General features: G+C 50.0%; 1 protein-coding gene across 1 annotated transcript in view; it reads left to right on the forward strand.

The window, feature by feature from the left end:
• The window catches only part of CACNA1I (calcium voltage-gated channel subunit alpha1 I), a 109027-nt gene that overhangs the window by 17501 nt on the left and 76208 nt on the right, over window positions 1–15318 (forward strand). Inside the window, exons 2-3 of the mRNA XM_022596536.2 lie at window positions 3480–3591; window positions 5195–5328. Coding sequence (XP_022452244.2) covers window positions 3480–3591; window positions 5195–5328 — 246 coding nt within the window. The remainder of the gene's footprint in view (window positions 1–3479; window positions 3592–5194; window positions 5329–15318) is intronic.

Consider the following 15318-nt stretch of genomic DNA (forward strand, 5'->3'; position numbering starts at 1 on the left):
GGTTTGGAATCCAGCCGTGACTCACGGACCCCTGTGGGCGGGGAGTCTCTTGTCAGAGGGTCACTTCTGATCCAGGCTCGCTGTGTTGCTGGATGCTCTCTGCCCCTCTGTGCCCCCTCTGTGCAGTGGGGGATGGGATCAGGGGCTCTCTGAGGACCTGGATGGGGTTGTTCTGTGACAAAGGTCACCCAGAGAGGGATGCAAGTCTGGGTGACGAAGTGGGCAAGGGGGCAGGGTCCTAACTGCAGAGCCTCAGGTGCCAGACAGGGGCCCTGAGCCTCGCTGTGGGAGGTAACGCAGGGCCGTTGACAAGCCACTGCCCTCATGGAGCTGGCACTCAGGCCCCCTGCCTGCCCTGTTCCCCGGAAATCCCTTACCACCCTCTCTGGGCCTCTGTCCTCCCTCACATCGTCCCAGAGCCCCGGAGCTTTGCCTGATGGCTTTTGGAGCTCCTCAGTGCTTGTGACTAATGATGGCAACATTGGGCGTTGGGCCAGGCCACCAAGTTGCTCAGCCCGCGACCTTCACTCCCTCTGACGTTCTCCGATCCCGCACCATGCGGTCTGGTTTAACTTCAAGGAGGGCTGGTGCCTTTGATCCCCAAGCCAGTGGGGAGCGTGTCAGGAACCACGGGCAGCGATGCCAGCTCTGGCCTGACTTCTGAGCCTCATGGGCTCCTGGAAAGGGCCCAGGCTGTGCCATCTGGGATTTCCCCCAGCGCCTCGGGGCAGGGCTGAGACTGTCCATCTCTGAGTGTCTGAAGCTGAGCAATCTAGAGGTGAAAGCCGTTCCATCTGCCCCTTCGAGGGATGAGCCACAGAGGCACCCCCGTGGCGGCGGCTCCCGCACCACTAAGTCAGACCGTTTGGGCCACTTACTGACTGTGTGACCTTGGACAGGTCACTCCAGCTCTCCAGACCGTTTCTCCACCTGCCCCCAGTGGGCTGTGATGAGCGTTGGGGCTATGCCCCTAGGGGCCTGGCATGCAGTAGTCGCGATTACTGCCAAGTTCATTACTGTGATACGAGCTAGACCAGGTGGGTGTGAGCACTTCCGGAGAGGGTGCTGAGCCACCGCTATGTGCGTGGGGAAAGGTGCTTCAAGGGAAGCTTCAAGAAGAGGTGACAAATGACCTGGGCTGTCACCTGAAGGTTGAGTAGGAGTTTGCCTAGTAAAGATGGTAGAAGAAAATACACGCAAAGCGTATGCTTGGGGACAGCAAGAAGTTCAATGCATGCAAAGGCTGGTGGGAGGTAAGGCCAGAAGAGTTCAGTGAGGTCAGAAAGTAGGAGGCCTTGAGTGTCAGACCAGGGAAGGTGATGGAGAGCCATGGAAGCTTTCTGAACAGGGGAGAGGTAGCATCAGAGTTGTGCTTCAGCCACATTAATCTGGCAGAGATGAAATAGCTTGGGGGCAAGAAAAGCAGGCTCTGGTTTTGTATCCCAGCTCTGCCTTTTCCCAGCTGGGGTCCTTGGGCAAATTGTGTTCCCTTTTGTGACTCAGTTTCCTCACTTGTAAATGGGGCTTATAACAGTGCTGGAGGATTAAATGAGGTGACACTTGCAAAGAGCTCAGATAGTGTTGGCCACACAGCAAGTGCCTGGGGATTGTGTGCAGGGCAGATTGGAGGGGCAGAGACCAGAGCTGGAAGCTATCGGGGACACTGTGCAGGGTCCAGGTGAGAGACGCTGAGGATGGGCTGAGGCCTCAGGGAGGGGTGGTGAAGACACAGGCAGAGATGGGCCCTCCGTTACAGAGGAGAGCAGGCCTGGTGTGAATCTCAGCACCGGTGCTTTCCAGCTGTGTGACCTAGGAGAGGCCCCTTGTTTCTCTAAGTCTCAGTTTTCCTCATCTGTAAAATGGGCCTGCTGACCTCCACTGCTCAGGGCCTTGGTGAGGAAGAAGTGGGAGTGCCAGGAAGACACCTGCCAAGTGCACTTTGAACATGAAACTGGTGGGAAGGGCAGAGGGAGCAGAAGAGTTGGCTGGAAGGAGAGCGAGCACAACAGGCAGGGGGGAAAGGCAAGGGGGTGGGGGACGTTCGCTGGTAATTAGAACTTTTGAACTTCAAAAAATTTAATTAATGATGAAGCTGCTGCTGGAGCGATGCTCAGGCTAGAAGGGGGCCTGGCAGCGACTGAAGTTAATTACAGGCTGTGGCAGGAGAGTGACAGAGGTTTGGGTGGGGCAGGAAGGAGCAGGGCTGGGGCGAGGAGGGTCTGAGGGGAAGGCGGGAGGGAAGGCAGCATCCCAAGGTGAGCAAGGGCTGGGGATGGGAGGGAGTTCGTTGCCAAGGAAACCAGGTCAGTCTTCCATCAGGCAAGAGGTACTCCCCGCCCCCTGCACTGGATGGGGTCTGGCTAAGGGTCTGGCCTCCATAGCTACATCTGAGCTCAGGGCAAGGGCTTTGAAATTGAGGGTCCAGGGCTTTCATTTGAGGACTCTCAAGAATCTTGGGTGTCAGAGTGGGCAGTGCCTAGAGAGATTGACTTAATCACAACAGACATTTACTGAACTCCTCCTAGATGCCTGTCCCTGTCAGGGCTGTGAATGTAACCCCCCGTCCCCCTGGAATGTCGGTTCTAGTAGTCGATAAAGACCATGAGCATGTCAGCAAGATAACTTATGAATGCCCCAGGCCCTCAGGTCCCTTCGAGCTCTGGCCCCCCCGGTTCTAGGACTCTAGGTGGACCGGGAGGGGTGGGGCTGAACATCAGTGGGCTGTGTTCTAAGACTGGGCAGGAGCCAGTCAGGAAGGAGGAGGGTGTTAGTGAGGAGAGCAGCCTGGCCTGGGAAGCCCACTCATCTGGGTCCAAGCACGTGCCCCTGAGGCCCTGCCCAAGGCTGGCGGCTGCAGGAGACCTTCTGCCCGGACTGGCCCGAGGTGGCTGAGCCCCACCCCGCCTGGTGCAGGGACTGGGGAGGGCCTAGGCACAGACGTGCCTGAGTCTGGTCATGAGTTGTCACACAGCCACAGGAGAGGAGAGAAGGACAGGGTGTCCAGCCAATCTCAGCCACACTGGGCGGGCCCTCCGCAGGCTTCAGCTCCAGGGGTCAGGCAGAGATGGCGGGGCCGTGGGTTGTGGAGATGAAGGATGGTCAGAGAAGGGAGGCAAAGACAGTCAGAGGGAGGTGGTCAGAGACAGAGCGGCTGGGGTAGTCCGGAGATGGCTCGCCAGCTGGGCCTCTGGGGACCTCTCCCTTTCTGGGTCTGAGGGGAACTCTCAGGCTGGGGCAAGGCGGTGGGGGCGTCCTGGCAGGCGGTTGCTTGGTGGGGTTTGGGTTCCCTGGTGGATTTGGCACATGTGGCCCTGTATGTTGTGAGAGGGGTAGGCTGGCTCCAAGGCCTCCAAGGTCTTTGAAAATGTGGGCATTGGTCCATCACGGGAGGCACCTGTAGGGAAATGGGGTGGCCCTGTGTTTGTGGTGGGTGGTGCACCACGGCCCCCCAGCTGTTTTGTCCTTGACTTGGTGCGCACGTGGTTTGAATGTATCAGCATGCTGGTGATCCTGCTGAACTGCGTGACACTTGGCATGTACCAGCCGTGCGACGACATGGACTGCCTGTCAGAACGCTGCAAGATCCTACAGGTGAGGCCGGCTGCCATGCCCCGCCCCTCCTGCCATGCCCCGCCCATTCTTGCCATGCCCCGCCCCACCCTGCCCAGCCACATCTTCACCACATGGCCTGCCCTCTCTCTTGTCTTCTTCTTCCTCACTCCCAGCTGGTCTTACCCGTTTCCCTTCCATCCTCTCTATCTCGAGGTCTCTGCCCTAGTCCACGTGCCCTTTATCTCCCACCATCAGCTTCCTCCTGTTCTCCCCACCCCTACCCCCCATCCAGTAAAGCACAAGTGACTGGACTCTCCCTGCAGAAAGCCTGCCCTTTGCTCCCAGTGCTCATGGAATAAAGGCCAAGCTCCATAACTCTGTCTATGCCTTTAGGAGTGGCCTCCTGGACCTCTCCTGTTCTCATCTCACCGAGGTTCCAGATGAAGGCCTGACGTTTGGTCCCTGTGGCACACGTACACCCATAGTTCCAGGTGGAAGCCTGACGTTTGGTCCCTGTGGCACATGTATACCCATAGTGCAGGGTGTTAGGTTTATACCCATTTTACAGATGTGTAAACATCCAATTCTGCCTCCCTGAGAAAGTCAGATTCCTCCTGGGAGGAATTGCCCTCTGCTTCCTGTGTTCCCACAGGACTCAGTGGTTCCCAAGCAGCCCAAAGCCTCAGGTTCCCTTGGGGCACTAGTCAAAGATCCAGACCCCTGACCCATCCCAAACCTGCAGAATTAGAATTTCTGTGGTGGGTCTGGGGTCCAAGTGGGTAACATGCTCCTCAGCGAGCCCCAGGGCCCTGGGTAGAGTGAGAACCAGTTAGCCTCGGTGGATACTAGGCTGGCTTCCCTACCAGGTGGTGAGTTTGCCGAGCACTCACCTCTGTGTCCCCAGCACCCAGCCTGTGTGCTGCCCACAGAAGGTGCTCAGCACCCATTTGTTGAATTGACTGTAGCCCTCATTGATCTTGGGAAGAGGAATTCCACCCAGGCCCCGTCCTCAGGAAATACACACTCACCTGAGCCCATGACTAGGGACATATTGGGGGCCTCCTTTCTGAGCGGAAGAAGGCAGCACTGAGACCTGTGCCCACTGGGGTGTCAGGCCTGTTTTGAGAAAGCTCCTTCCATGTAGGTTTTGGAGTCAGATAGACCTGAGTGTCATTTCTGGTCTGCCATTCACTGCTGTGTGACCTGTGGCAAGTCGCTTAAACAATCTGGCCTCCAGTTTCCTCATCTGTAAAATGGGAGCATTCATGGGGTCATTGTGAGAATTGAAGAGGTCAAGTGTCTAGCCCAGGGCATGGCGATTATCAGGGAGACCCCCTTTGCCCCACTCCCATCTGGGTCCCTTGTCATTACGCTTGTGTTTAGGGAACAAATAGAGTGGGCTGGATGACCCTGGGCAAGCTCATTCCCCATTCTGGGCCTCAGTCTCCTCGTCTGTGAAATGACTCCATTGGACGAGGATCTCTGAGGTTCTCTCCCTGCCTAGGAGAAGAAGTTTCCAGGTCTTTCCCTGGCCCCTCGTGTCCGTGCCCATGTTCCCACCTCGCAGCATGGCTCTGACCCTGGGTCCTGCTCCAGAGCCTCATGCTGTCCCTTGCTTCTTCCCTTCCTCCTGCCCCTGCAGGTCTTTGATGACTTCATCTTTGTCTTCTTTGCCATGGAAATGGTGCTCAAGATGGTGGCCCTGGGCATTTTTGGCAAGAAGTGCTACCTTGGGGACACATGGAACCGACTGGATTTCTTCATTGTCATGGCAGGGTAGGTCCTAGCCTCTGGTACATGCCAGACATAATTTGAATAAACCCTGGGGCTTCTTGGTAATATTGATGAAGCTGTGTGGTATTGTCTGGGTCCTTCCTGGACGCCTGCAAAGAAAGGAATTATGTCCCTTCCCTGAATGGCCTGGACAGACAGACATTCATACCTCCCCACTCGGGTAAATCATGCGTCTTCCTGCACTGTCAGCTGTTACTGGGTCTGTTTTATACTAACTATGACCTTGAGAAAGCCACTTAACCTCTCTAAGCCTCAGTTTCCTCATCTGTGAAATGGAGATAATATAATGAATAGTAGCTACATCAAAGTGAACACCCAATAAATGTTAGCTATTATTATTTAAAATATTTATTTGTTTATTTGGCCGTGCACACGGGAGCTCCGTTGCCGCGTGCAGGATCTTTAGTTGCGGCATGCGGGATCTTTAGTTGCGGCATGCAGGATCTAGTTCCCTGACCAGGGATCGAACCTGGGACCCCTGCACTGGGAGCATGGAGTCTTAACCACTGGACCACCAGGGAAATCCCAGCTATTATTATTATTATATCAATCTAGATCACTTGGCAAGTCAGAGATCCAGCACAGCCTCAAGTACTGTCTGACTCCAAACTGTGGTTATTTCTGCCAAGACTTAAGCTACAGTCAGAGAGAGGCCAGGTGACAAATCAGCTTGTTTGGAGCATTTTGGACTCTGCTCTGTGCCTTGTCCTTGCTTTCCTGGGTCAAACCAGGCTGGTGGCCCATTCACACATTCATCCAACAGCCAGGGGTTGACTGAGCTCCTACTAAGTGTCAGCGCTGTCCTTGATGTGGGGTATGGAGGATGGCAAACCCAGACATAGGCCTTGTCCTTCCCAACTACCGTCTGGAAAGAGGCATCCAGCAGCCACATGGGTGAACGTGCCACACGCTGAGACCAGAGCTCTGGGAAAATGTTATGATTTTCTGAGAGCATTTCTGGGCCAGGCTGCAGGCTTGGGAGCTTGAGGACTTGCCTGAGGAGGTGACACACACATAAGAGCTGAAGGATGAGCAGGTGTTAACCATGCCCAGTAATGGTCAATATGGCAGAGGTGAGAAGGGGGGAGGCAAAAAGGCTGGAGGCCCACGAGTGTGTGTGTGTGAATGTATACACGTGTCAGTATCTGTGAGAGCATGTACATTTGCATATGTGTGCATGCCAGCATACGTGTGTGATGCCCTTGAGAAGGGGCAGGGAGGGTGGCCAGGCACATGGCTGAGATGGGGAGTTGCTATCACCAAGTATATGCTGAATTCCACAGATGAGTCCTGAAGGGCAGTGGTCCACTCACTGGTGTTCTTTACAATGTGGCAGCTCTTCTGAGTATCCTTTCCTCAGAGCTGTATTCAGTTTCACAACCACATTATCAGCGATGATTTAGACCAAACTAGAGGTTAATGCTGGGGTTCCTATGCTGGGAGATGTGTCACCCCTTTGTCAAATTCTTCATTCTCATTCTCATTTTGGTTTGGCTGGAGGACATCCTTAAGTAGTTTTTTTTAAAAAGAAAAGGTGTTTGGATAGTGTCAGTTTTCAGTCTTGCCTGTCCGAACATATATTCCTTTGATCTTTGTGGGTGAAGGGCAGTTTTTGTCTGCACTGTTCTAGAGTCATAGTTTTTCTCCCTCAGAACCCTGCCCATGATACCAGCCAAATCAACACCATAGTATTGCAGCTGAGGCCACTATAGATCTGGTTCTTTTTTCTTGGGAGACAGCCTGATTTTTCCTTGCTAGAAGCTTGTAGGTTTTCTCCTCACCTTCAGAATTCAGAGATTTCACAAGGGCAGGTGTAAGTGAAGAACTGCTCCCTGTGGGGCCTTTTGGAACTCAAGACTCATGTATTCCTTCAAGTCAGAAAAAAAAATCTTCTGTATCTTCTTTGGTGATTGCCCATCCTTCTCTGCTCTCTCCTGGAATTCCCAGTAAGCGGTTATTTCCCTCCTCTATTCTCTGCATTTTTCCTCATTTCTCTCACAGATTTCATCTGTACTTGGAGAGAATTCCTTGACTCGGCCTTCTGAATCACTAACGATGTCCTTTTCTCCATTTACTGCCCCTAATGGAAGCGTTCCTCTCCTCTGTGTCTTTTTAATTCCCAGGATTGCTTCTGGCTCTTGAATTTATTTTTCAGAGCAGCTTATTTTAATGGATGCATTATTCGCTCGTATCTCTTTATAGATACAAGTCAGCCTTCTTAAAAGTCCTTTCCTGATCCTAAAGTCAAGTGTAATTTCCAAAAAGTTAAAAAAAAATTACCCTCACACAAATCTTAGAAGGAACATGTATCACAGATTTATTCAACTCATTAATGAGGAACAAGCAGGATGGTAATCAGCAGAATTAGGAAGACAGGCACTGGAGAAAAAATGTGGGGATAAGAGGCAGTTAGAATCAAAGCTGGTTAACAGCCTTATAAGGTCATAAAACATAACCTTTGGGGTTATCTTTCATATTGGGCAGAAATCGCTTACATGTTTGATAGAATTCACCTGTGAAGCTATCTGGTCCTGGACTTTTGTTTGTTGGAAGCTTTTTAATCACAGTTTCAATTTCATTACTTGTGATTGGTCTGTTCATATTTTCTATTTCTTCCTGGTTCAGTCTTGGAAGGTTATACCTTTCTAAGAATTTGTCCAATTCTTCCAGGTTGTCTATATTATTGGCATAGTGGCGCTTGTGGTAGTCTCTTAGGATGCTTTGTATTTCTGCGGTGTCTGTTGTAACTTCTCCTTTTTCATTTCTAAGTTTATTGATTTGAGTCCTCTCCGTCTTTTTCTTGATGAGTCTGGCAAATGGTTTATCAATTTTGTTTATCTTCTCAAAGAACCAGCTTTTAGTTTTATTGATCTTTGCTATTGTTTTCTTTGTTTCTATTTCATTTATTTCTGCTCTGATCTTTATGATTTCTTTCCTTCTGCTAACTTTGGGTTTTGTTTGTTCTTCTTTCTCTAGTTCCTTTAGGTGTAAGGTTAGATTGTTTATTTGAGATTTTTCTTGTTTCTTGAGGTAGGCTTGTATAGCTATAAACTTCCCTCTTAGAACTGCTTTTGCTGCATCCCATAGGTTTTGGATCGTCATGTTTTCATTGTCATTTGTCTCTAGGTAGTTTTTGACTTCCTCTTTGATTTCTTCAGTGATCTCTTGGTTATTTAGTAACGTATTGTTTGGCCTCCATGTGTTTGTGTTTTTTACATTTTTTTCCCTGTAATTCATTTCTGATCTCATAGCGTTGTGGCCAGAAAAGATGCTTGATATGATTTCAATTTTCTTAAATTTACTGAGGCTTGATTTGTGACCCAAGATGTGATCTATCCTGGAGAATGTTCTGTGCACGTTTGAGAAGAAAGTGTAACCTGCTGTTTTTGGATGGAATGTCCCATAAATATCAATTAAATCTATCTGGTCTATTGTGTCATTTAAAGCTTCTGTTTCCTTATTTATTTTCATTTTGGATGATCTGTCCATTGGTGTAAGTGAGGTGTTAAAGTCCCCCACTATTATTGTGTTACTGTCAATTTCCTCTTTTATAGCTCTGAGCAGTTGCCTTATGTATTGAGGTGCTACTATGTTGGGTGCATATATATTTATAATTGTTTTATCTTCTTCTTGGATCAATCCCTTGATCATTATGTAGTGTCCTTCTTTGTCTCTTGTAACATTCTTTATTTTAAAGTCTATTTTATCTGATATGAGTATTGCTACTCCAGCTTTCTTTTGATTTCCATTTGCATGGAATATCTTTTTCCATCCCCTCACTTTCAGTCTGTATGTGTCCCTAGGTCTGAAGTGGGTCTCTTGTAGACAGCATATATATGAATCTTGTTTTTATATCCATTCAGCAAGCCTGTGTCTTTTGGTTGGAGCATTTAATCCATTCACGTTTAAGGTAATTATCAATATGTATGTTCCTATGACCATTTTCTTAATTGTTTTGGGCTTGTTTTTGTAGGTCCTTTTCTTCTCTTGTGTTTCCCACTTAGAGAATTCCTTTAGCATTTGTTGTAGAGCTGGTTCGGTGGTACTGAATTCTCTTAGCTTCTGCTTGTCTGTAAAGCTGTTGATTTCTCCATTGAATCTGAATGAGATCCTTGCCGGGTAGAGTAATCTTGGTTGTAGGTTCTTCCCTTTCATCACTTTAAGTATATCATGTCACTCCCTTCTGGCTTGTAGAGTTTCTGCTGAGAAATCAGCTGTTAACCTTATGGGAGTTCCCTTGTATGTTATTTGTCATTTTTCCCTTGCTGCTTTCAATACTTTGTCTTTAATTTTCGCCAATTTGATTACTATGTGTCTCGGCGTGTTTCTCCTTGGGTTTATCCTGTATGGGACTCGCTGCGCTTCCTGGACTTGGGTGGCTATTTCCTTTTCCATGTTAGGGGAGTTTTTGACTATAATCTCTTCAAATATTTTCTCTCGTCCTTTCTCTCTCTCTCTCCTTCTGGGACCCCTATAATGCAAACGTTGTTGCGTTTAATGTTGTCCCAGAGGTCTCTTAGGCTGTCTTCATTTCTTTTCATTCTTTTTTCTTTATTCTGTTCTGCAGCAGTGAATTCCACCATTCTGTCTTCCAGGTCACTTATCCGTTCTTCTGCCTCAGTTATTCTGCTATTGATTCCCTCTAGTGTAGTTTTCATTTCAGTTATTGTATTGTTCATCTCTATTTGTTTGTTCTTTAATTCTTCTAGGTCTTTGTTAAACATTTCTTGCATCTTCTCGATCTTTGCCTCTATTCTTTTTCTGAGGTCCTGGATCATCTTCACTATCATTATTCTGAATTCTTTTTCTGGAAGGTTGCCTATCTCCACTTCATTTAGTTGTTTTTTGGGGTTTTATCTTGTTCCTTCATCTGGTACATAGCCCTCTGCCTTTTCATCTTGTCTATCTTTCTGTGAATGTGGTTTTTGTTCCACAGTCTGCAGGATTGTAGTTCTTCTTGCTTCTGCTGTCTTCCCTCTCAGAAATAACTTACAAATATTTCTGAGTTTACATGTAATTGCACAGCAGCCAAATTGTTAATTAATGGTAAAGAGTGAATCAAACAAAGGTATATTCCCCTAGATGATGAAATAATCCTTAGACAGGTCTGTTAAATAATGCTCTAAATGACATTGTGAGAAATACTGCCCTCCCTTTGCTGTATTTCCATGTTTTAGGATAATTTTTCTTAACTCCTGTTTCAGGGAAGTCATTTTTTTTTTTTAAGTCAGTACTGCATGAGTTATTTATTTTGGCTTTGCTGGGTCTTCGTTGCTGTGCACGGGCTTTCTCTAGTTGCAGTGAGCAGGGGCTACTCTCCTTCGCAGTGCGCAGTCTTCTCATTGCGGTGGCTTCTCTTGTTGCGGAGCACGGGCTCTAGGCACATGGGCTTCAGTAGTTGCAGCATGTGGGCTCAGTAGTTGTGGCACACGGGCCCCAGAGCACACGGGCTTCAGTAGTTGTGGCACGTGGGCTCAGTAATTGTGGCTTGTGGGCTCTAGAGCTTGGGCTCAGTTGCCCCGCGGCATGTGGGATCTTCCCGGACCAGGAATTGAACCGGCGTCCCCTGCGTTGGAAGGCAGATTCTTAACCATTGGACCGCCAAGGAGGTGCCCCCACTCCGCCCTTTTGACTTGAAGAGTCTCCTCTATTGCTTAGTGACTCCCCCTCGCCGTCTGCTCATATTTATAAATAAAGACAAGGAAGATCTAAGCTGAGCAGAGTGAGGAGCTGGCCTGGCTTCAGCATTGTGGCGAGGTCTCCGTCTGATGTCTTCTCTTGGTCCTTGGGGTGGGGGTGGGATGGGGTGGGGTCCACAGGCCAGCATCCTCCTGGGAGTCAGGGAGGGCTGGGTGCATATGGAGTCCCCTAGGGCCCCATGCTTGCTTTAATGCTCTGCTTTCACCATTTTGAAATTCTTAATACGTTTTGAACAAGCGGCCCTACGTTTTCACTTAGCACTGGGCCCTGCAAATTATGTAGCCAGTCCTGGCTTAGGGGGCGGGTTCAGTGAAGACATTTTGTGAGTCATGAACAGCCCCGTGTGGGATGCTGGGAACTCTGGTGACCCAGACCTACCCCTGTCCTGGGTCCTTCCTGTCCTTTGTGCCTAGGGATGGTGTGGGTGCAGAGGGCAGGATGGGAAGCCACAAGCCTGGACTCCAGAGCCCAACCCCCCTCCCCAGTCCCACCCAAGCTCGCAGCTATAAATGTCCTGTTTCCCGAGTAACCGGCCTGTCATCCTGAGGCTGATTTCTTCCTTCCTGCTCCTCCTCTTCCCCAAATTACTGGCTCCTTCTTCAAGTGATGGAGGTTCTGTACCCCTGTACTGGAAGGTTCCTTAGAGGTCAGAGCCTTCACCTCCACATCCATTCAGCCCCTGCTTGTGTGCTGCCACTGGGGGCAACTCACAAGGCAGCCGATTGCAAACTGGGACAGCCTAATGTGCTAGGAAGTTCTTTCACGAAGCTGAAATTTGTCTTCCGGTAGCTCCCACCTGATGGGACCATTCATTCACTTACTCATTCACAAAAATCAGCATTTATTGAGCACCTACTACACGCCAGGTGCTGTGCAGCGGGGACATGAGAGGAACAAGACAGATGCTGCTGTGATTTCATGGACCTCCCGATTTAGAAAATGGATACAAAACAGATAATAAAGTTCTAAATAACTTCGAAATTGGGACCAATGTTGTTGCAAAGAAGTATAGAAGGGCCATGAGGGTGTGGAATGGGGGCCTGATTTAGATGGCGGGGGAGGGTTAGTGTACGGCTTCCTGAGGAAGAGAGGCCGGGCCGGGGGCGGGGTGGGGAGGGGTGTGTGCAAGAGCTGACCAGGCAGGGGGTGGGGGAGGGTGTCTGTCAGAGCCCAGGAATCTGGGGCATGGGTGGGTGCTGAGAGATGAAGCCAGAGACGGGGGCAGTGGCCTGATCACACAGAGGGGTCTGGAGCGCGTGGGCAGGTGCCTCCCTGCAGACTCATGACAGCCTTCACTAATTGGAAAGCGGCTCATATCCTCCCTGAGTCTCCCCAGCATCTCCCATCATTTGTCAAAGGACAGGTGGGTGGCCTCACCTGCTGGACATACTTCAGGCTGTCTTGGTCCCTGGCTGGGGAGCAGGACCCCAACTTTCCAATGATGACTTATGGGGGGAGAGAAGGGACTGCCCTTGCCCCAGGGTCATGTGGGATCATGGTGACCTGTGAGGGGCTGTGCTACCTACCACCCCTGGGTCGTGCTCACTTTCCAAGCCAGGTCTCTCCCACCCTGGAACTAAACACAGTTGATCTTTTTTTTAAACCACAAATACTAAACTTTGCATTTATTGTTATTAATTTCATCTTATAGTGATATCTTGGAGTCTTGATTCAGTCACTCATTACATTTATTTCCTGTGTTTGATCAGCCCAGGACAGTGAGCCCTGTGGCACCTCACTAGAGACTCTCTTCCAGTGTGTGACAAAGTCCCACTAATCCATGGGTAATAGGTGAACCTACCTCACTGTCTTGTTTAAGCTACGCTTTTCTGCCTTATAGTCCATGAGGAGGCAGTGAAATATTCAATGACGTTCTTGTTGAACTTGAGGTTTTCTTTATCTGTATATCTCCCTTGCTGCGTCAAGCTGGTAATACTACCGCCTCCCCTAACCAACAACACGAAGTGGCCGTTGACGTCTGTGGGGAGGGGCCTGGGTGCGTCTGTTAAAACCTTCCCCAAGAATTCTGATGACTGGTGTCTGTGGTGGGGTTGAGCCAGGGCTCTAGGGCTGGGCTGTAGGGACCTTTCCAGAATGAGGCTGAGCCAGAGCCCTTGCCAAGGGCATGGCTGGTGTGGGCCCCGCCTTGGAAGAGTGCAGGGAACAGTAATGGCCTTGAGTCTGATGTCCCTTGAAAGCTTCTGACTATGATGGTATCCTGGAAAGGACCTCGGTGTAGAAAATGGAGCAGCTGAGGGATGCGCAACCTCCCCAATCCTCAAACATACGTTCAGCCTTGTACCCCTTCTTAGTGCTCCTCAAAATTCAGAGAGTGACAGGATTACTGGGGCACATGTTAAAATATAGATTCTTGGGCCTCACCCAAGGGATCTAGACCCAGCAGGTACGGAGGGCCTAGGAATCTGCATGCAAATGCGCAGGTGGCCCTGATGCAAGTGGGTCTAGTTCATTTGACCCTCACAGAGCCCCTCATTGGGAGTGCTTCAAGTGAAGAGCATGACTCCCACTTCTGGAAGCCGCAGGAAAGGGGAGAGGCATGGGGAGGGCTCCATCTCTGATCTGTGTCCAGGATCTGAATTAATGCTCATGACAAGCAGATGTGCTGTGTCAATGGAACAGTGGGGACTCCTTGTAAGACTTTCTATCATCGTTAATAATATTAACACAAATAGCAGTAATGTCTGGAACTCTGCACCTTGGCCAGGGAGGGAGAAGGAGAGGCTGGACCAGGATCTATCCCACCCTGGAAACAGCTTTTCCCGAGAGTACGTGGGGAACAGCTTCTCCAGCCTGACTCTTCCAGGCTCTCGGGAAACAAAATGTCAGTAAGAATTGTTCCTTATCCCTGGACTAGAGCTTTCTAGGAAGATCAGGCAGACGTGTCCCCTCTGTGGCTGCTTGCTGACAGTTCCTATTGTCCAAAGTGCCCCATCAGTGGGACTTTAAAAAGCAAAGGGAATTGAATCCTCTTAGGCATTATCCAGGTGATAAAAATAAGAGCATCTACTGTTTGCTGAGTACTCACCTTGGGCCCAATGCTGTGCATTATCTGGCTTAATCTTCAGACCAGCAGCTCTGCAAGGGAGGGACTGTGGTCAGTTCCATTTCACAGATGAGGCACAGGGACAGGGAGTGACCTGCCTGAGGTCATGGACTGGCAAGGGGCAGAGTCAGGAGTTGAATCCAGGCAGCTTGGCTCCATGGGCTGGGACCAAATCCTGGTTCTCTGTAACTTGCTGGGTGTATTTGTCAGGGATGCATTTGGCTGCAAGTAACAGAACATATGACCAACAGTGACTTGTGCAAATCCTGGGGTGTTTTGTCTGACATAACGTGATGTTCTGAGGTCAGTGGTTACCAGTGATGGCTCTGTGATGTGGGGGCTGACATCCTTGTGATTTTCCAGGTCTTTCTCTCATGGTCACAAGGTGGCTGTTGAAGCTGTGGGCATCGTGTCTGCACTGAAGGCAGAAAGGATGAAGGGAGACAGGGCTATGCCAGCCGCACCTGTCTACTTGGATCTGGAAAACAGCATTTTCTTTTCTAGATCCTTCCCCTGTCCCAGCATACTTGGCCAGAGCTGGATCTCATGGCCATCCTTAGCTGCAAGGGAAGCTAGGAAAATAGAAAACATCATTGAATTTGGGTAAATCAACCAAGAATCGTTCCCTGGGGCCAGGCAAGATTGGAAGACGAGAGAATGCGTATTGGGTGGGCAGCTCTCCGGGTCTGCCACACGCCTCTCCTAGGGCCTGAGTTTCTTTGTCTGCTCTTGGCCAAAGCTGTGGCCCTACCATGTCTCCAAGTCCTGGTTGGAGCCTTGGGAGCACTACCTGGGCTGACTGTGGGTGCACATGATCTGTTGAGAAATCTAAAGTCAATTACCAACCTGTGCAATCTCCACAGAGGCCCATGCCTGCCAGCAGACCTGCTGTGGTTACCAGCATCAGAGAGTCACCACTGGGCTGTTTCCAGAAGCCTTTGCTGCTGGCCTCCCTCCTGCATGGCTCTGTGTGCATGATCTCTGGGTCAGGGAAGCACTCCACGTGCCAGCAGGCCCAGGGCATCCTCCTGGCTCTGCTGCTGACTTTACACCCTGCTTTATCCTGGGCTCTACAGGTCTGTCTGCTCCAAGGCCTGCATGCTGTGGGGCAGGGCTGAGGCTGAGCCATCGACCTGGAGTCCCTGGAGCCTGGCCCTGAGCCAGCGTGGTGGAGAGGCTCCATGACATGTTTGTTTTGTATCTTTGTG

The sequence above is a fragment of the Delphinapterus leucas genome, chromosome 11, assembly GCF_059928025.1.
Source record: "Delphinapterus leucas isolate spDelLeu-1000000601 "Yukka" chromosome 11, BTC_Dleu_Yukka2, whole genome shotgun sequence".
NCBI lineage: Eukaryota > Metazoa > Chordata > Mammalia > Artiodactyla > Monodontidae > Delphinapterus > Delphinapterus leucas.